This window comes from Mytilus trossulus, chromosome 2 (genome assembly GCF_036588685.1).
Source record: "Mytilus trossulus isolate FHL-02 chromosome 2, PNRI_Mtr1.1.1.hap1, whole genome shotgun sequence".
In the NCBI taxonomy this organism is placed as follows: domain Eukaryota; kingdom Metazoa; phylum Mollusca; class Bivalvia; order Mytilida; family Mytilidae; genus Mytilus; species Mytilus trossulus.
In genome coordinates, this window is record NC_086374.1 from 38041354 (window position 1) to 38065151 (window position 23798).

At 31.2% G+C, this 23798-nt stretch overlaps 1 protein-coding gene across 1 annotated transcript; it reads right to left on the reverse strand.

Moving 5' to 3' along the window:
* Nucleotides 1-3445: 3445 nt before the first annotated feature.
* On the reverse strand, nt 3446-23742 carry LOC134707152 (tRNA wybutosine-synthesizing protein 4-like). Its single transcript, XM_063566691.1, has 15 exons — nt 23624-23742; nt 21564-21688; nt 19710-19785; nt 18752-18835; nt 18294-18408; nt 17293-17440; nt 16958-17024; nt 16080-16202; nt 15221-15401; nt 13915-14166; nt 11755-12504; nt 11093-11190; nt 8861-9042; nt 8105-8234; nt 3446-7089 (listed from the first exon to the last, which is right to left on the reverse strand). Exons 1-15 carry the CDS (start codon nt 23672-23674, stop codon nt 6886-6888), a joined length of 2586 nt encoding a protein of 861 aa, XP_063422761.1. The 5' UTR covers nt 23675-23742; the 3' UTR covers nt 3446-6885.
* Between the last annotated feature and the right edge of the window lie 56 nt (nt 23743-23798).

A 23798-nucleotide genomic window follows, 5' to 3' on the forward strand; every position in this document is an offset into this window, starting at 1 on the left:
TTAATCCTGGTATCTATGATGAGTTTATTGAATGAAGTTGAATCCAATCAAAATTTGCAACTTTGAGTGTAATTGTTTGATACTGACAAAACACTTTCACTATTCCTATCAACTGACTAGATTTGATCAAAATTATATTTTCCACATTAATACATAAATGGCAATTTAGAATAAAGGAACAATATGCAAGTGTTTATCTAAAAATAAAGAAGTTTTTGGTATGACTATTTCTTAATTTAAGAACAAATAAATATTAGTATACCACTGTTCGCAAAATTCTGCATGTTTGTGTTTCCAAGTACCTGGTACTTCAATCAGACTCAGATATAACATATAAAAAATGTCAGTTAATGATTGAAACGGTGATTCCAGTTTCTGCAAGACATAGAAGCACACAATTCTTTTTCAAACTATGTCTTTTATTTAGGAATATGCACCATACCGGTAAGGGTCGAAACGAGCGGAAGCTCATGCGTTATTGTGAGAGGAATATCATGTCTGTCATTCAAAATGCATCAATGCAACATACTTGGTCGGTTGAGAACAAAACTTAACTAGATAGAAATGATTTCAGTTACCCAGTTGTGAACTTTTCATCTCTTAGTTGATACGATATTTCAGAAGTGAATTTCCCATCATGATTTCCTTGAATAGGGTTGCCAATTAAAAGGAAGCTATCTAATCAAGAGCTCCAAGTGTTGAAGTTGGATGCATTTTTGGAACAGTCAACCAAATCCTGATGGCGATCTTGAAATTTCAAAGGAATGCCTTCAACTTCCCCTTAAAATCTAAATGATAAACTGTCAAAGCGTATAAGAAAGAAACGATCAGACTAAACGAACGTGTCGAATACATCAAACCTGATGTTATATCATAGGATGTGATTCATGGTAATCAAATGAAAACCGAACGACAGAAATCTTTCCCAAAGGGTACAACAAAAATGAGTTTCGCAAGGACAGAAACAAAAACGGGGCAGTCGAATGCAATGCAGTCCATGATACTAATGCCTCCGATGACAACAGTAAAAATTTATAGTGAACTACAATGGACAGAAATCCAAACAAAGACAAAATCAGTCCCTATTGGTTGCTTCTACCGTCCACCAAATGCAAGCATATACGCATATATATAACCTCATAACATCAGTACTATAAGAGTGAAAGCAGCAAAGATGAATTTTTAACACTTGCAGGAGATTTTAACCTTCCTCATATATAATGGGGGAAAACAACAGTCAAATCCGGAAAAAGCACAAGTAAAACATCACCAATAGCTTCTGGAACTCATTGAAGAATTTGGAATTGAACAACTACAAAAAAAAACAAGTTGGTAAAACAACATCAATGACTTATTTCTTACAAACCATGCAAGCCTTGTAAAGTCATGAAGCACACTACCTGGAATATGAGATCACAAACATCATTATTCTTGATACAGACTTAAAATCACAATTTAATCAACAAAAAACAAGAGAATTATACGTTTAAACTTTACAAAAAAGTAAAATGGGAGGTGATCACAGCTGACATTATAAAATTAGGCTTTGAAATCACCAATAATGACACCTCTGTTGAAAATAAGTTGACAAACCTTAAAAATGGTATTGTAACAACACTTATAAAAAATAAGAGAAAATCACAAGAAACTCCGAAGAAAATTCAAAACAGAAAGTCCCTAATCAAATGGCAAAATCAAAATCTACATTGATTATCAAACAACGTGAAAAAGAAAGTAAGCAGAAAACACAAACTGTTTCAGAAAGACAGAAAAGCCCGAGGACTGATGCAATTTAAAGAACATAAAAACAAGAATGTGTCCCAGTACACGGATGCTTCATCCGCACTATCATTTTTTATGTTCAGTGGACCATGAAAATGGGGGAAAATCTATAATTTGGCATTTAAATTAAAAAGGTCATATCATAGGATACATGTGTACTAAGTTTCGAGTTGATTGGACTTCATCTTCATCAAAAACTCCCTCGACAAAAAACTTTAACCAAAACGTTAACCTGAAGCGGAACGAACGGACGAACGAACGAATAGAGTGCCGGACGCACAGACCAAAAAACGTAATGTCCATTAATGAGTCATAAAAACTTCACAGAAAGCTGTACGACAAACTGACTGGCAGTATGTCAACACAGTAATAGACGCAGCTTTTGAGGAAGGTAATGGAAAACCATTTTGGCGATGAATAAAGTTTAACTGTACTGACAACACAGGTGTAGCTAGAATAATTTTTTTTTTTTACATCAGGACAGCAAATGTTTGGCAGCCTTACTTAACGACCAATTCAAATCAGTCCTCATCACTTTGAAGACCAACTACCACAGACACATGAATCAAAATATCCAAGTATGAACAACATTAAAACCGAAGTTCTGGTAGAAAAATATTGATGAAATTCAACATCAATAAAGCTTGCGGACCAGACGGCATCGCAAACAAAGTATAACAGCTATGCTCAACTGAATTAGTACCAGTAGTGAATTACATATTTCAGCTTAGTCTAGACTCAAAAACACTACAATCTGACCAAAGGAATGCGAAAATCAGTCCAATACTTAAAAAGGGATTATATACAAAGCAGCATATTACTGACCTGTATCACTCACTTGTGTAGGCAGTAAACTCCTTTAACATATAGTTTGCAAGCCTATCCTGAAACACCTGAGGCACACATTATACTTATGTAATTCCAACATAGCTTCCGTAGTGGCCATTCCTGCAAAAGTCGGCTTCTTATTACTTACTATGCATGACATCATGAAATCTTCCGATGACATCAAGGAAATTGATTGAACCATACTGGATTTTAGTAAGACATTCGAAACTGTGCCTCATCGAAAAGTTTTACACAAAATTAAGAACTAGGGAATTGAAGATAATACAAATGCATAGATTAAATTAATACTATAATGCAACGTGACAAGCGAGTTATGGTCGGAGGATCTTTCCTCTTTCCCCTTTATTGCAATGGCATATTAATGACTGTGTAAAATCACAAGTACATCTGTTTACCGACGACTGCCTCCTGTATAATTCCATAAACACACCATATGACCAATTTCAAATACTGTGGATTTATTAATATTCGTTGGATACCAATTTTTAAGGGTTTCGTGGGGACAGGAGAACCACGAATTTAAATGTTCAACTGACTACTTTTAAGAGTATCTATGACAAAAACGCCTTGTGTATACAACTCCTTTGGGACCATATTTAAAATAAACAGCTGTGCCAAGAGAGCATGATACGACCGTGGTTTAAAAACTAATCAATGTCATATAAGAAATTCATGAAAAACGATCTTAATAGATATAAACCAAAATTTCATGTTACTGCTCAATGCATTGTACGAACAGTAAAAATCAACCCTTTTTATAAATAAAATCACACAACTCCAAAGCATACAAGAGGCTGTCACAACGACAGCAAACCGGATTTATTAACATTTACTTGTAGTTTAAACATATTTTATTGTTCAAAATGACAAAAGGATCAGACACAAGTTTTACAACTTAGTAACGTCTTCTCCAAAACAAATACAAAATATGCACATTAATTAATGAACATATGAAATATTTCTTAGTAACAAATAATTTAAGAATAAAGACATGAAAACAAAAGGAAAAATTTATTTGTATCCTGCCAATATCACAAGAACCATAACTGATGAACGGTGAAAGTGAAAATCGTCAATATCAAATTTGACCTCCATTTTGTCATCAGTATCAACATATTAAAATTTAAAAAGCTTAGGTTGAATGGTTCATGAGTAAATGCACGGACACGACTGGAAAAGCAATTTTTCAATCTTTCAAGAACCATAACTCTTGAACGGTCAAAGTCAAAATCGTCATTATTGATCTTGACCTCCATTTTGTCATGAGTAACAACATATTTTAAAAATTTGGGAAGCTTTGGTTGAACAGTTAATACTTAAATCCACGGACATGACTGGAAATGCCATTTTTAAATCTTTCAAGAACCATAACTCCTGAACGGTAAAAGTCAAAATCGTCATTATTAAACTTGACCGTCAATTTGTTGTCTGTACAAACATAGCTTTGGTTGAATGGTTCATGAGTAAATGCAAGGACAACATTTGGTTGCCGCCCGCCCGGCCGCCCAGCCACCATACATCCCCAAATCAATAACTGACATTTTTGTCACAAAAATCCGGTTAAAAATCAAATAGGAAGCTTTCCTCAATTGATAGAAACTATTTATCAAAGTTTCATAAAATCATTACCATCATGTGTAGTTGACAGCATTATCCTGAAATTTTAATTTGACAATTTTATAGTACTTTCATCATGTACTATCTTACCATAATGACACATTGCATCAAACAATCATTTATTCAACAAGGGATTTTGTTTTGGCGTAAAATAAAACTAGGTGTCTTCTGAACTTACTAAGCGTTTTAACCAGTATGATTTTCACCGTCTATTACGGTTTTCAAGATACAAGACAATTAATGCTTTCACCACTATGTTCTTTGTTTACCTCTGGTTGTCATACTGGTTGATTAGGAGGAACAAAATTGACAGAAATGTAACTAAAATACTTTTAGGATCATTCAGGTAAAGTTTGTTTAAAATTGGTCCTGTGTTTTCAATGGAGAAGACATTTGAAAAATTCCAAACAATGACTGACACCAATTGATTGCAAAAGCTAATTTGGCACATAGGGACAGGTTAGCTAAAGATGTGTGGAGGCATAGGTGTGCATTTCATTTATTGTAAAAATCTCAATGCTTGTTCTTTTAATTATAGAATGAATGACAGCTGTTTATGCTATTGTAAATTTTTTATTGCATCACTTAAAATTTGGTGTATTTTAAAGTAAAATGAGGTATACATATATAAATAAAATTGGTACCCACATCCACATGCTATATATATATGGTCAATCAAGTTGTTATCAGAATTACTGTTGTCAGTCAAAGAAATCTTTAAGACATATTGTAACTGCAATCCTATAAACTATTGACTAATAAATCCTTAATGATTACCCTCATCATGATCTTATGTAAGTGTAGAGTTATATATTAAGAGTACAATTTCTGGTTTACATACATCACTTGTTTCACATCAGTGGCTATCAAATGCACATGAGCACTTTTTAATGCTCTGCCTGTAATAGTATTTGAATCTGTTTGTGTCTGTTTCTCTGTTCATCATGTCAGTCCATAATCACGTTTAAGTTAAGATAGCTTTCAATGAAGCAATAGTCATTTGGTAAACAATGGTAACGGTAGCTCAACATGAATTTGTGGTCACATCTACTTGAAACATAATACATACATTTATTGTTATATGAACTTTCTTAACATAAGGACATAGTAGGATTTTAACCACATTTCCCAGTTCACTGAACTCAAACATTATGAGCTGGCCAGTTTGTCCTCATGACATGTTTTCATTCAATCTATGTGAGCCCAAGAGAACATTAGTATTGGAAATAATATCTTAGGGTATTTCACCAAACAGAAAACAATCTATTTTTAGAAAGAAATTGTCTAGAAAATATCAGTTTAACCAATGAAAGTATTAAGAGAGGATAAAAAAAATGGCACTTTTTAACTTCTCCATTTCAGAAAGACCAATCCATTGTTTTTTTTCCACAATCATTATAAAGAATAACCTCATGTCTGCTGCAGGTTTAAAAGATTACACAACTCCTAACAAAATTTAAAAAAAATGGTTGAAATAAAAACTATAAAATGACAAGGTTATTTTTCTGAATTAAAGGAATTATAAAAGATTCAATATAATAAAAGAATATTCACAACTTTGATATACTTAAATATCACACAGTAAAGGTTTTGTGTATTGGTTCAGTCAGCACAAGATTAAAACCAAATTAGGCATGTATTTATGACAAATAAGCCTTCTTCAGTAAGTCTAAAACTATTCAAAGGTTCTAAATAGTATCTAAAAGAAGGTAAGTTGAGCTTTTTCTGCCTATAATATGTTAGATTATGTATATAGCTCTAATGAGCAGATTCAAACACAGGATAAAAAAGAAAGGAATTTAATAAAAAAATAAAATAATCAGTACTTGGTCAACACCAACGAGACATATTCTCTATTTAACTTTTGTTATATTATAAAGGATAAAATCCTTCCTTTTTAAGTAGACTTTGCCAAATAAAAGTGTGATAAACCATAATGTAATGGAACTTTCAGGTCAACAGGTTCAAATATTGGTTCAATTGATTTATACATGCTTCATACAAATCTAGTTACTGTGGATTCATTTATTTACATGGGTACCAATGTTTGTGGATTTAGAAAACTTCCATTTTTAGGTATAAGATTTTCTATTGACTTTTGTTATTTTTTGGAACATATTTTCTGATTTCTTGCATCCATATAATCTGTGAAAATTGGTATTCAACAAATAATAATGAATCCACAGTACCTGTAATGATAATCTTTTCCTTAGATTATTAAATAACAGCATGTGAATAAATGGAAACTGTTGTAGCAATTCTAGAAGAAAATTAATTAAAGGGGTTTTAACATAAAACTGAAAGGTGGTTGCTAGTATTATAATTATTGTTTGGGACTATAAATGTAAAATAGAAATTTTACCAAATGGGTGGCTAAAATGGATATAAAAATATATTTGTAGTATTTCCCCCACAAGTAAAAATATATTCAAGCCAATCATGCTTTCCCTCATATAAGTACCAAATAAGTCCCTGGAAAAAACTTTGACATCAATGTACCATTTACACATATCACAGTTGATAACAGAAATAGTAATACAATAAATAGTTTTTAAGTCCCACATGAACCCAAAAACATTATCATGAAATCAAATATTATTTTTAATTTCTGAGATATCAAGGATTTATGCTTATTCTTCAAGGTGTTAATCCATTCTTGTTGCATACAGTTTGGTTGAAATTCTGAACGCATTTGTTGATATCCAGAATAAATGGAGATCTATTCAGAAGAGTTCCAAAAGAGAAACAGTTACCGCCTCCTCCAATCACAACAAATCTCCCGTCGCCAAGGTAACAGATCTGGTGCTGGTGTAACAATATCAAAAAGTCAGGATCTGGTACCTTGAGAAGAAAAACAAAATTTGTTAACATAGAAATATGTCTTGCTAGCTCTACGAACAATAACTTCATTGTCTGTCTTTAATACTACATATTGGTGTAGATAGCTAGTACTTTTAAAACTCTTCATATAACACTGAAGAATGATTACTGGAATATATAGATGATGGATGTTGGTTGATGTCCAGCGACATTCAGGATGAGAACACATTAATGCAATATGAATATGAACCTTGCTTTGTACTAGATTGCCTTTTGACATGCTGGTTCACAAGGTAACAATCTGCAAATCACTATACTAGTATGCAATATTTAGACCCCAAGAAAAGTTGTATTTATTCTTATTCCTTAATGCCCTGTGTTTAAAGGAGTTGCACAAAAAAAATTTGAAAGTGTTTGGTTTGAATTGGTAGTGAATAAAACCAAGGAAATCCCACACTCAAGTCTAGCATGCAGCCAATAGACCACTGAGGCAGAAATAAAGTTTGCTTTAACAGTAAAACCATGTTAGATACTAATTCGTCAGCATTTCAAAGAGTCTGTTATAGGTTAGCCTTTGGTATGTACAACAAAAAACAGGAAACATTTGAAAAATTTGAAAACATAAAATTTATGCAATTCACTGAATGAATTCTAAGGTATCTAAAAAAACCTAAGCAGCCTAATTTTTCAAATATGATAGTTATTGTGCAATAAAATTCCTTTTTAAATAGCTGAGTTTCAAATATTGTTAATCAAAACATCAAGATTAATTTTTACATGTTTTATGGGCTAAGTATTCTGTTTCACTCTCCGTATTTTCATTGCTTGACAACCCATAGGTCAAGAAATTTATGTAATGTATACCCGGTCTAGAAATTAATGTAATGTTTACAAAAACTTTTAATCTGCACAAAGTTATTTCAAGATTAATTGATTGTTGGTGTTTTATATATATGACACACACTGTAAGCTTAATTTGCCAGAAAGCAAGGAACTATAATGTATTACACAATTTATAAAATAAATTTATACATACAGAAAGTGCATATTCTGCACATGCACCTGTCAAAAGGTTGATGACAGCAACACCTGGTGACTGATGACACAAGTTGACTCCACCAATCAAGACTAACAGATTATCTATGACTTGAGCTGTGTGAGAATATCTGTTAAATAAATATATCATCCATTTGTAATCCAGTATGATTTGTACAGAATTCAAATAATTAAAGAAAATAACATGAGAATAAATATGGAAAAATAAATGTTGATTGTTGATTCTTTATGAAGAGCTCACATCATTTTTGACAGGCTAATAAAAACACTCACATGTTTAAGTTGCAAGGTCCAGTAACTCAAAAAGTTTTAATCTTCTTTTCACCAAAAATTATACAGATTGTTTGACGAGCATATAAAACAATTATAAAAAACTTCATGAAATTTGGATAAGTTGTTCTCAAGTTACTGTGTGACATGTATAGGACAGACAGATGGACATTTGTATACCATAATACATCCCATTAAAATTTTGACAGGATAAGAAAACAATAATGTACCAATATCTTCTAAAAAAAAAGTACAGGCAGTGTAATAAAACATTAATATTCCTTGGCTTAGGAAGATATGAAGATTTGTTCACCCTCGAAAAGTCATATTTCCCTGGGTTGATGCCCTAGTGAAATAATTTTTCTTTGGTAAACAAATCTTCATATCTCCCTCAGGCACAGGAAACAAATGTATAATTTAAACAAATATGAGATAGCTTTTATGTAGCATGTGTAGTATAACATACCTTGGTAACAGCTCTCCAGTAACATCAAACCTGCTCCACACCAGGTTTTCTACATCCAACATACATATACTGTTTACAGGTCGTAGCTGAAGGTCAAGACCCCCAGCAATGATAACATGATTGTTCCAGATAGAGGCTGTATGTGATTGTCTGTATCCTGGTCCTGATACAGAGTTACAAACCTTAAAATATAAACTAGCTAAATAAGATGTAATGTTGGCATTTAATATATTTGTACATGGACTTTGGTTATAGATTATAATTTGTTAAATTGAAAGATTTTTTTCATTCATCTTGAGTATAATAGTTCACACACTGAAATGTCTCCCCTACTTTCAGACCATTGATTTTAAGTTGATAGCTTCACTACAAACTATATTTGATAATTGCATGTAATCAATACCTTAGTAAAGTTTAATAATTCATATTATGCCAACCTATGTCAGGGGGCATAACTTCTGAATCATTATTTCTGAAAATGTAACTTGCTAGACTTATATTAAAGATACGTTTTGTTTAAATTAGAGTCTTTTATTCATATTAAGGCCATAGTTGTTTTTTTATTTGTTTTGCGTCCGCGTGCGGGTAGGTTTTCGGCCAATTTGTGTCAAAAACAAACACAAACTTTTTTTTGTTCGTCAGTAGAAAATCCGTATTTTCCGGGTTTTTCCAGCCGTGTTTTTGTGTATTCTTATACTCAAATCTATTTTGCGCTTTAAATAACAAGTACGCTCCTTATTTAAAGCGTTTAAGCGATCTTGACTTCGATACATGTGACAGCAGAAATGGCCAGTATAAATGTGCCGGCGAGCGAGATCGTTTGTGTTTCACTTTTCAAAGATAAAAGGATCGTTCTGGCTCCATATGCCTTTCCGCTCGCCGGCACAGAAACTTTTTCTCAGATCCTAGAGAGCCTTTACGTAGCCAGCATAAGAGACACGTTAAATACAAGATTCAATGAACCTATCACCATAGGGGATAAAACTCTGATAAAATGTTATGTTTCATCTAGCTCTAACGGGGAAAAAATTGAAATGAATACATCTATCAAGGCTATAGATGCTGTTAAAATGTTTGGTGCATATGTAAGCTTTGAACTGACTGACAAATTTTGTGAAAAAACTAATTCAAATCAACAAAAGAGTGCCTTTGATGTGCTTATGTCTTCAAAAACACCTTTATACTTTAGTTCTCATGTTAAGTTTTGATTTATTTGTTTTAAATTTTGTTTTAAGAATTGTTTTCAATTAATAAAACATTTGAATGTATCAGAGCTTTTATTTAATATTAAGATTCACTAAATTTGATATTGAAAAGATCAACCAATTTCACTGTAATGGTTCTTCCTTGGTACAGGTCTTACAGTAGGCGTTCCTTACTTGCTTGAAGAAAGAGTTACCTCCCATTTGCAAAGTTATCTTATTTTATAATTGAAATAAATTTTTATACTTTTTTAAATGAAAAATAGTAGTTTTTGCAAATATTTCTAATAAATTTCTTTAAATGATATCTACTGTCTGATAGGATAGGATAAATTAGTATGTACATTTTTAATTCCACAAGATATTAAGATATAAAACATAATTTCATTAGTTTATTTTCTGAAAAAAAAGTATGCAGAACAAAATATTAATATATTGCCAAAAAGTTTACATAAAGTATTTAAATTATAGGAAGATAACTCTGCAAATGGGAGATAATTCATGCTTAAAACATTATTGATTTGATACAGGGAATTATTGATTATACATAGGTTTTAATACAACATGACACATCTCAGATCAAAACATGTCTCTTCTCAAAGGCTTCAGTATAAATGGGAAATGTTTGAAATACCAAGGCCATTTATGATTTCTCAGAATATAGTCATATCAAGTTTGTACATTGCTAAATTTCCTGTTTGTCATGTTTGCTCTTTCACTTAGATATGACAGTATTGATCTAAAGTCACTGTTAATCAGTCCAGAACTTAAGCAGACTCTTGTGTTATTTTCTTTGTGTGTGTTTTTTTTCCTTGCTGTCTGGTAGGTTTTCTCAGAATCAGTTGACACAAAACAAAGAAAAAAACAGACACGGCCTAAACTAAAGACAGCACATTTGGAAGCTATTATTTTTTATTATGGATACTGTTTGATTATATAGATAACGTTCTAATAATTTTAGTCTGCTTCATTGTCCTTCTCCATTTAGTTCTAATTGTTGATTTTTTAACTAAATGTGACTATTTCTTACCTGATTCAACTGTCCATTATCTGGATCAAACATATATCCACAGTTCAAGGCCAGATGTGTCTCATTCCTTCCTCCGTATACAAATATCATTTCTTTACCTGTTTAGAAATGAAAAATATTTAACATACTGTAGATTATTCATTGTTTATATTTGTTAGATAACAATTTTTGTGGATTCTTTAGTTACAGGAGGACATTTAATGTAAATTTTTTATGGGAATGCATGCAGTCTTTGGCAAAACCACAAAATCAAATATTCACTGAAATGATGGTTTTCCTCAATAGACGAAAATTGATAGTTACAAACATAATTGAATCCACAATATTGAAAGATAAAAATTGATGTGGTTAAAGTTTAATTAATAATCATTAATGTAAGTTGTATTTCTAAATAAAACATACTCAGTCTAAATTGCCCTATATATATTTTGTTATATACATTCCCTCCTTAAAAATAATTGATTTAATGTTTTATAAAATTGCAATAAAAGGACATCATGCCTTAGAATAAAATTGGACTTTAAAATAGCCCCCAATATTTTTTAAAACATAAAAACTCTTTTTTTTTTATAATTCATTTGTTGACACTTTGAAAACAAAATCAACAAAAAGTTCACACTAACATCTCTGTCATCCATTAATTAAAATACTGAAAAACATACCAGCTTTCTGGCAGACAACTGCAGAGTGGCGCCATCTAGGAACTGGAATGTATCCTGTTTGTTTTATCACAGAACAAGTTAATGACATAGATTCAATATCCTTCATCTCCTTATTATCACAGCTCATGTTTTCCAAAATAACAATGTCTTTTTTATCACAGTTTGAGTTTATTTTATTACTGTCTAAGTCTAAACTATCAGATAAACATTTAGTTTTTTCCTTTATGTTTGTATCTGATACATTATGTCTATCTATAGTATCTTTTTTTGAGTGTGTTTCATTAGATTTTGCATTGAGATGTGAAGTAGTTAAGTTTGTTTTTTCAATCTTAACACAATTTTTATCAGAATGTCTGGAATCTGAACTCAGAATTAATGTTTCCTTTTGTGCACAGTTCAGATTATTAGATTCATCTTTATTCTGATTTACTTTCTTGTCTTTTCTATTTAAAAATTCATAATTTGAGTCCTCTATTTCGGTTTCTCTTGATGCACCATTTAATATATCTCCATGTGCCAACTCTGTAGATGTATGTGAACCTTTACTTAAACTATTTTCTGTCCCATTTGTGCCGTTATCTTTTGTTTGAAAAGATGTCTCAGATCCTTCAGTTAATTTTCCTGTTGACTCATGACAATTAATCAGAAGCTGAACAACTTGTTTACAAGAATAGGTAGGTGACATTCTTCCACCAATAAGAATTGTTGAGCCATCCTTCAGTGAACACAATGTATGTCGAAGTCTTACTACTGCAAGAAAAGATTATTTATTCTACACACATTTTGTCATTCTAATAGGAATAATGGATTATTATGTTTTCTTGAAAAAAATATCTTTTTTCATGTATTGTACAGAGGGAAGGGTAATAAGAAGATTGATTTGTGGTCAATAGGGAGACATCAAACTCTACATTGTATCTGGTTTTTGTATAGATCTTCATGTGAGTGACTTTTGATTGTTCTTTTATTATTATTGTCAAGAATAAGTGTTACAATGTCAACAAGTTGGATGTATTTGATAAATTCATTGAAGCTTAATATTATCACAACTTATCTTTCATTTGTCTTTTTAGTGCTACAGATCTGTAGTATTGTTTTTTTGTAAGCAGAATGATAAAGGTGTAAGGAAATTTACAATTTTTAGGTAAGCACATGCATGCCATGTAGAGATCAATGTGGTAATGTGTCCAGAACAGTTGGTTGACTATTCCTCTATGGATAGTAACCAACTATTACTTCTATGATATGTGTCTGAATTATTTTCAGTCAATAAGTGCTTAGTATTTTTAATATATAGCTGAGCAATTTTGACCAATGTCCTTGTGGTGGAACCTAACATTACAGGGAGATAACTCTGTAAATATCAGATAAGCGTTTTAATCACATTGTCTTGTTAAGGAAATATTAAGCTTCTCATTGACCAAAATTACTGTTTGTTAAACTGCTGTAAAACCAATGAAATTTTTCTGATGAAGTGGTTGGTTCAAATTTTTTGAATATTTATATTTTGTGAAAGGGTCAAAGTAAACATTTTAGACATTAGTTAACTCTTTACAAACATCTTAAAAATCAATTTTTAAAGGCCTTAATAAAAATAATTAAAAAATTCAATGCAGATGTTTTGGAAGGTAAAAAATTTCTTCAAAATTAGGTAAGATAGGAAATAGTTTAATCTTTAGGGGCAAAAGATGGTTTGATATCAAACATACAGTTGCTTTAACATCATTTGTGCTCTGGTGGATAGTTCTCATTGACTATCATATCACATCTCATCTCCTTCATAAGTTCCTAATGTATCATTATTTCTGATCCGAATCTAGAAGTTTCAATAGATTCCACATTTTAAAACCATTGCAGAAGACATATTACAACTACACTTACATATGCTACTTCAGTATTGATTGATTTTTGTGTTAAAATGCCACTTTTGGGCTATTTTGTAACAGTCGGTTTTTATTTGTGGAGGAAGCTGATGTGCCCAGAGAAAACAACGACCTTCCATAAGAAAACTTACAATCCTAGTCAATTAAGATAGGGTTCGAACTCACTACCGCAGTGTTGACTGGCTAGTGATTACAGTAGTAACCACTTGGCCAACGAGGCCCTGATACTTTAGTATTATGACATCATAAAGCTTAAAGACAGAATAGTTTAACTTACTTTCAATTTGATCAAGATCTACATCTAGATTTAATAACTTTGATTTGAATGTTTTTGCATCTGTAACCACAATTGATGACAACCTTTGATGTTTACCATACTCCTCCCCAAAACCTGCTACAGTAACTATGACATCATTGACCACTGTACTGGCATGACCAATTCTCAAAATACTTGTCAAATTAGAAACAGGTTCTATGGTCACACATGATGGAATGACATGAGAAGAGACAGAGACATCTTTTGTAAAACCTACAATACAATAGGATTGGTTCTTTCAGAATTAAACAATTAAACGTAATTATATAATGAATAGAAAAATATCTCTTAAAAAAGTAAATTGATGGTTTCAGTCATACTTGGATAATAATGTATTTGTATTCCTACAACTCTTTGCAGTTTTTAAGTTGTCTATTGATTATACCTTTTGTGTATTATTTCTACCAAACCAGCCATTGTTCATTAAACACTTAAGGGAGTTCGCTTCTCAGTTTCAAAATAATAAAACTTTTCAAAACACTAGTTTATATTGATTGGGGATTAATAAAGTAATAAAGTGATCTTATCTAGATTCTAGAGTTTCATTATTATCTAATATCCAATGATAGTAATTCTGTAAGATTAACTGTAAGCATACAACACCATGTAGTGTGTAATCAAAAATCAGATATCAGTTTAAATCAATACATGGCAATATAGATAAAATTCAGAATTTTTGCTGTAAGCAAACAACAATATGTAGTGTGTAAATAAAGTGTTTGTTTTACCTGATAACAGAGATTGACCTGTTTTATTGTAAGCACACAACCCTATGCAGTGTGTAATAAAATTAGTGTGTAATTTATCTGACAACAGAGATTCACATGTTTTGCTGTAAGCACACAACCCTATGCAGTGTGTAATAAAATTATAGAGTTTAATTTATCTGACAACAGAGATTCACATGTTTTGCTGTAAGCACACAACCCTATGCAGTGTGTAATAAAATTAGTGTGTAATTTATCTGACAACAGAGATTCACATGTTTTGCTGTAAGCACACAACCCTATGCAGTGTGTAATAAAATTAGTGTGTTATTTATCTGACAACAGAGATTCACATGTTTTGCTGTAAGCACACAACACCATGTAGTGTGTAAATATATTATGTGTTTTACCTGACAGCAGAGATTCACATGTTTTGCTGTAAGCACACAACACCATGTAATGTGTAAATAAAGTGTGTGTTTTACCTGACAACAAAAATTCACATGTTTTGCTGTAAGCACACAACACCATGTAATGTGTAAATAAAGCGTGTGTTTTACCTGACAACAAAGATTCACTTGTTTTGCTATAAGCACACAACACCATGTAATGTGCACATTTCAGGTGCCATTCTTCATATTCATCAAAAGGCTCTAACCATTCCACTCTATTTCGTTCTTCTTCAGAAACTAAGTTATAATAAAATTGATTCATATCCATAGCTTCTGACTGCTCCCAACCCTGTGAAGTATAATTATAACTAATTTAAACTGAATGCGACACATTTGTATAAATAATTTACTTTTAATGTCAGAAAACTTATTGTGGTCAGGTAAACATGTCAGACCAAATTGAACTCAACGTGTAGTTGAAATATTCCTCATAGTTAGGAGCAACAACTAAAATCAAATTAATAGCACTGAAAAGATTACTTTTAATTACTTCCAAGAACTTTTTTGCAATGATTCTTAAGAAAAAATATTGAAAATCTATTTCTCAAAGTAATGATAAAGATCACCTATTTGCAAATACTATTTATGGATCAACAAATCATTTAAATGACATTACGGGAAACAAACATGAACATTTTCATTAAATAATGACTATTTCTTGAAGTTCATGTTATTTTGAGAAACTGGAACTTATTTTGAGGCTCAGTATAAAGGTAGCAGTTTCCTTCTTTTAAGAAAATAAATAGCCATTGTAAACAAACCAATGTAACAACTGTACATACTGTTTCTAGGTTAATATTTCATCCTTTCAATGGTCAAAGATAATTTTTCAACTCACAATTAATTGGCAACATAGCTAATATATCTGACACTTAAACCATCTTGTTTTTGTAAAATTTCAACCTTAGACAACAGATTTGTCTTTGCAACAAATAAAACACTTGTTTATAATAAAATTTTAACTTACCAACTGTTTAAATCTTTGTAACTGAGAATCCATGGTGGGGAATGCATTGATACATTTTAGAGCTGAACCTATAGTTCTGAAATGGTTCTGCATAAATAATCCAAAGGAATCATTTGGGTTTATCTGAAAAAAACAAAAAACAAATATATAACTGCTACAAAATACTATGTTAACAAACCAGTATTGGTGTTAGTAATAGCCAATGACCATGAATTCTCAGGGCACTTTTTATCATTTCTATTGCCTTAACCAAATGTATATAACTATGACTCAAATGAGCAATAGTACATATCATACATAATTCATAATATTTATTTTTGTATTATTATAAAGTTATGTTGCAGTAACATGAAAAAGTGATAGATTTGTATCAGGAACTTTTTTCATGTTTATGAGTTTTTTTTAAATTTATGATAAGTTTTAAATGTCATTTGTCCAAATATAGCAATTGATGCAGAACTACATTCTAAAGTATAAAATATTGTTGAATTTGTTTATAACCTCTAACCCCTAACTTCCTCCATCTATCAAATATCAAATTCTTTGATTCTACCAAACATCAAACATGTGTAGAAATAAAACGTTTAAAATGCCTCATGATCATTTCAAATTGCAGACAAGAACTGATATAAGACCATCAACACAAAATACTATGTTGTTTAAATACATAAATAAGGCTATTAGTTTTCTCAGTTGAAATGTTTAACATTGTCATTTCAGGGCCTTTTATAGCTGACTATGTGGTATGGGCTTTGTTCATTGTTGAAGGCCGTACATAGACCTATAGTTGTTAATTTCTGTGTCATTTGGTCTCTTGTGGAGAGTTGCCTCATTGGCTATCATACCATGTTGTCTTTTTCATACATCAAGTCTCTAACCTGTTCATATAATACAAAAGTAGAGTTGGTAAATGTTTCAGATGCCCACTGGATCACATTTGAGGAACTGAAATAGAAATTGAATCAATGTACATTACAAAAGAGAAACACTGGATTTAAATCACAAGCATTGACAAGTATTAATTGTAACTAAAGGAAAACTTATTTTGAAATGATATTCATCAACATATTAAGGGTATCAAAATGGTTCAGAACTTTTAAATTCAAATTAAATAAATCTTGAAAATCATTACAAACAACTTGTTACAACTTTTGTTTTACATCTAATATTTCAAATAGGAGGATTTTTAATGATCAGACAACATAATATTTACCATCTTTTTGTCATGTAGGTCAACACACATTCTGATAGCAGCAAAGTTGGATAATCAAAATTTATACCACATATTTTCAATAAGGCTTCCAATGTATTATGCTGGGTCAAATCCACACCTAGCAACTTATATCCGTCTGTGTTTATTTCTGGAAATAACAATAAGAAGTTGTACTAATGACCATTGCTAATTAATTGTACCCTCAATCAATGATGTTGGCAAGCAGGAAGCAGAATATTTAAGGAACTTACAATGTTGAACTGAGGAAGGTATAACCAGGTGATGCTGATTGCCATACATATATTAAGAATGTATATGACTAGTAGTTGCAGATTAAAATGTGACAAAAGTTTCATATATTTGCATGACATTTTGAACAAGAATGTGTCCCCAGTACACGGATGCCCCATCCGCACTATCATTTTCTATGTTCAGTGGACCGTGAAAATAGGGTAAAATCTCTAATTTGGCATTAAAATTAGAAAGATCATACCATAAAGAACATGTGTACTAAGTTTCAAGTTGATTGGACTTCAACTTCATCAAAAACTACCTCTACCAAAAACTTTAACCTGAAGTGGAACAGATGGATGAACGAACAGACGGACGAACGAACAGACCAGAAAACATAATGCTGATAAATTGGGCATAAAAATAGAAATTACAAAATCTCATTCAGAAAGATAAGGTTACAATAAAAATATAAGAGATATTTTGTATTTGGTATTGTCAGAGATAAGAAAACTTAAAGCATGAAAACCATGAGACAAGAACATTTTGTAACTTTTAAATGTAGAACCTAAATTAAACTGTTGTACCTATGTTTTGGATTTTGTCAAAAATGTATGTAGTATTTTTTTTGTCACTAATTGATACAACATTTTCCTTATTGTTTTTTATTGTTTATGATCCTCAAAATGGTTCAAACAGAAAACTTTTAGTAAAAGTGGACACAACTCTTTATAAAGATTGGAGACAACTCACAGGTACAGAAAACTTACCAATCAAGGGATCTTCTTTCTCTGACTGTGTGAAATATCCTGATATCAAACTATTCAGGGTAGAGTTTGTACTGATCACAGTGTGTTTTCTCTTTACTACATCACAAAAATCTATCTGTAAAAATAAATAAATATGTATGTCCTGCACAAAAATATCAGTTCGTAACTGTTTAACTATGCAATACATGTACAATAGAAAGGGAAAAGGGAAATCGACTGATGTCATCTGCTCTTTGGTAGGGTTGTTATCTCTTTGACATATTCCATATTTCCATACTCAATTTTATGGTAACTCTTACTATTTTGGCAAATTTGGGGTTGTTTATACTTGTCTTGAAAGTGAAGGCATCTCTCAAAATAGAGGACAAGATGGTGGACTTTTAGATATTTTAGTTTTTATGAATTATACTTATGGTTCTGTAAAATCTTCTTTTCTTACCTTATTCTTTAAAACTTACCTCACAGAACATAACATCATCAATAAGTCCTTGAGATTTTAATCTGAAGTAAGCTGAATCAAACCCTGCACCTATTGATAAAATCTGAAAATAAATAGATAAATCTGAATCAAATCCTGCACCTAATGAAAATCAATAGACAAATCTGAAACAAACACTGCACCTAATGATATAAATTGCTTCGCTCAGCACAGATTGATACAAACGCAGAGGTCCAACCCTGAATAGTTGGGGCAAAAAGGAAATGGACACAATATTAGCACTTGAAACATGTCTGAATTTGGATTGTAATTAAATATTTGACACATAAAAGGTTTCTGACATAGAATAATTGTAGTCAAAGAACTTAGATTTTGTTATAGGATTTGAAATTATATTCATTTTTTTGCTTTTGTGCAATACACTATGCTGTTGCAAATTTCTTGTCTATTCATTTACTATATTTTCTTGAAATGCTGATTATTTTATTACTACCTCCTACAGGCTGATTATTTTATTACTACCTCCTATAGTTTTCCAAGTTTTAAATTGACCGCAAAAAGAGTGAAAATATATATTTCAGGGGCAATTACTCATTAACAGGATGACATATTTCCCTAATATTTGAAGGGTTAATAGATCTTGTTGTGCTTATCATTTTTGCAGTTTACTTATTTAACCTAGCTTATACATTATTCACAATAATGTTCAGCCAAAAATTGCAAAAAAAAATAAAATTCAGAGGAAACAGACAGGTACATTTTTCTCAAATTTCAAAATAAGGTAAATTGTTTAATGATAGAACAATGCACATTCAAAAAAAGGTAAAAAGGCACTCTACAAAAAAAATATTGGTATATATGAAATATAATCACATAAATAATACCCTCTAAAAGAGTGACCTCGCCTACTGAAAGAAAAATAAAAGTATTTGGTTTAACTGGTATAGAGATCATTCATTCTCGTATCTATTTAATACCTGTTTCTTTTTAGAATCGGATGATAGAAATTTCTTCAGTAAAAAGTCTATGGCTGTTGCTCTGATGAAGTATCCCCTGGAAAATACAAAATGAGGTTTTAATCTACAATTCTGTATTCTGTATTCTGTAGTCACTTTATTCCTAATTTTAAACAAAGTGTAGCATACACCCTGTGTTTGGAATCATAAAGATCCTATAAATGTAGTTCTTACTTAGATGACCCACCATCACCATTTTAAATTGCAACACACATGTTTTATTGATACAGGGGTAAAATATTACAACATGAATGTCAGCTTTATCATCTAACCATATTGGAATACCAATGACCATAAATGATTCTCCTGATTTATAAACATTATACTTATGACATCTATCTTCATGTTCCTTTATTACTTTTCCTAAATGCTAATGTAACTTTATTATCTACATTTCTAAAAAAAATAATAATTTGTAATAGGAATTTAATCAAAAAGTCAATACATTTTGTACAATGCAATAAGAATATTTTAGATAGTTTCCGGCAAAACTTAGATTTTTGGAAGATGTCTTCATGATCACTTTTGCTTTTTTAAAGGTCTATACCTACTACAGGATCTAAATAAAACATGTAAAAATAAATCAATTTTGTCCTTCAAGGGTAATTACTCCTAAATGGAGTTGACTGAAGTAAACAGATGTACATCGTCATATTAATTTACATAACTGCTTTTTTTTTCTGATGACTTTTTTAGCGAACTAGTTTCTCTATATCTTTTAATGCAAATTCTGGGCCAGGTGTCGGAGCTAAAATCAGATTTTCACCTAACAAACAAACAATGTATGGTGTAAAAACATCTTCAATAGGTAAAAGTGAATAACATGACCAACATTCTACAGCTGATGGTAATGATCATAGATTTTCTTTAGCAATACATTTAACTAACAATTTTCTCAAAATTAGAATATAATTAGAAAAAGATTAAGATTATAAATAAAATGAGATATACATTAGTACCTGAACCATTAATCCATTATATATTTCAGAAACAAATTATAAATGTATGGTACCACAAATGCTTCAAATGCTCATTCTTAAATGGTAATAACAATTTTCTCTAATAACATAAAATTTAAAAAAAATTAAGCTGTAGAAAATTTAACCATAAAGTAAAACTGGTTTCGTTTATGACTTTGACAAATTGAAAGATAAACACTTAACAGTGAATAATAAAAGTCTTGTCATCTGTTGCAATATCCTTTATTTGTAGATTTCGATTGAATAATTTCACAACTGTCACTTGAATACCTTTGCAACATATTGTCATCATCATAGTAAACAAACTTATTATTATAACTTTAGCAATCAGAAAAATAATACCAATAACATTGTCCTAAATAAGATAAGCTAGAACATGTAGGATCTTTGCATTATTGAAACATAAAAAGACAGAATAACTAAATTCTTGCTAATTGGGCTAGAAAATGCTAGTCTTAAAGACTGTAAAGCATACTGCATAAATATGAATAAAAATGTGTACCGGTACATCTATTGAAAAAGGTTTTATCTAAACATGTGGTTGCATAGATCTCCATGTTCATTTGTCATGTTAATTGTATCTGTGAGCAAAAGAGGGGAGGTGGTCTGGGGTTGGAACACCCTTTTCTAGGACGATCAATGCATTTGAATGGGGACATATGGTTGGAACCCAGCCTTTTTAAAATGGCTGGATCTGCCCTGAAAATTGTTTTCTAATATTTCAGTAATACATGTAATAAATGCGTCAAATGATTCATTCTATTAATTCTTTCAGGTGGTCATGGATGGCTACCCCATATCCTTTCATTTCTTTTCTATCATAATAAACATTTACCTGTTAATTAATGGAGACCTCTTTGCTGTCTTGGAAACAAACTCTTTCAAGAATGGATCATTGAAGTAACCAGCCGTTGCCATGGAACACTTACTAACAATAGAACTGTCATTTGTTCCTTGAACCTGAATAATAGAATTGGTGGCATGATCATGATGATACAGGTTGTGGTCTTCTCTATCTTACGATGGTATGATACTAAACACCTAACAGGAGGGATTGTGCTTGATTTTCATTTGATAAAGACATAATCTTTTAATTAGTTTACAATTGAGGTCTGAAGCTAGCCCGGCATGTCAGTAACTGCTAGTAGCTCTTTGCTAATCTATGTATCCTTGTCATTTTGCTTCTACTTTTCTAGCATTGGATTCAGACATCTCTTAAACAGAGATTCACTGTGTGTATTGCTGTGTGTTTGTTCATTCTACATCGACTAGAGGTATAGCTGAGATTTGAGACCTCACAAAACATTTTTAACTTAGCAACATTTTTTATGTCCATGATGTCTGTCTCAAATCAGAAGCCTCTAGCATTTGTTAGTGTCTTGTATGTTTTTTTTAAAAAAAAATAAAAATTTTGGTTCATTTGTATGTTTCTGAGTTAAGTGTGACGTCCATTTTCACTGATCAAGTACGCATCTTTATTTCGGGGCCAGCTGAAGTCCATCTTTCTCGCTTTGATGAAGACCCATTGGTGGCCTTATGTGGTTGGTCAAGTTGTTGTCTCTTTACCATGTTAACACATTCCCTGTTTCCATTCTTAATTTTATGGAAATAGTATAATTTTGCATACAGAATATTTATGATACCTTTGAATAAAATTATTATAGATCTACATGAATGCCCCATACTGCATATTAAATCATTTGTATTCTATCAGGTTGGCTACAACACACCTCCCCATATAATTTAATCCTTCAATTTAGTGATCATTTGATAAATGCAAAAACAAAATGTTCTTACATTTTACCTGACTTTTTTTAAAACTTAAAATGGGATACAATCATAAAAAATGCAGCAACTTTTCAAATAGATAAGTAGCCTATACCTGGTTCACTGAAAAGTAAACAGTGGATGACAAACGTGTTTAAGGTAATTACTTAAAAAAAAATTAGAGTTTCATGTATGGTTCTTAGAAAGAAGAAGTTATTTCATTTTAAGCATTTAATTTCAAATGATTACTTAAATGTTAAAATAGATATAAATATTTTACTTTAAATAAATTACACATTTTGGTATAAAAATCTTTAATTGACTTAATACTTTTTAAGTTTTATCAAAATAATTCTGTAACTACTAAATAATACAGTCTACTATGAATAGAGCTTCTCTTACTCAGAAATATCAATATAATTAGTAGAATTTTCGTCCAACGGGATCGCCGTTTTTTATTTCACGTTCCACATGTTTTTACTTCTTTTTTTACGTTCAGTCGTGCAAGACGGGTGCCTCGTTCAACATGTTCTGCTAATTTAATTTTACGTGCATCGTGATTTTAAAAGTGTTATTTTGCGTGCTCAGTATTTTTCAAATAAAATTCAAACACTTTGCAGGGATCATCTCAATTTTTTTTAAAATCTGTATTATAAATGTGTATACTAAATCGGGAATATCAAGTAAAACAAAGAGTTGATATATACAAGAAGGCAGTGATTCAGTCACAAAAAGGTTGACATAATAGTATTCATTTTTCGTGCAACGTTCATTACAGAAATTATTTCACGTTCAACGTGAAATTATGTCTTACTTCATGTTTTTGTTCGTGCAAGCACCCCCCCCCCCCCCTCATATAATCAAGATAAAAATTTATAAATATTTAAAAAAATATTATCGACCTTTTTTCTCTTTTTTAAATATTTTTTTTAAATTGAGGCCGAATCGACTTTCAACCATGGGCCGAACTGTCGAATCGACATGAAGATTTTTTTCAGAAATAAATTTCTGACGATGATGTGTATCAAATTATACATAAAGGCTACAGCCGTACAGGAACAGAACACAAGTTAAGTGTACAGTGTAGAGAAGGGAAGTTGTTGTTTAAAACGGAGCATAATTATTTACCGCTGTTTCCCTTCTACTTTTACCACTTTTGAATTTCTTCTGTTGTTCCATCGTGGCCTATACACAAATCAGGCTATTCAGACCATTCGTTACTTTCCCTTTGCGGAAGAAAAATAAAGAGAACACCGAAAGTAGACATCCCAAAAGCGCTTAAAATTAAGTCATTTTACAATAG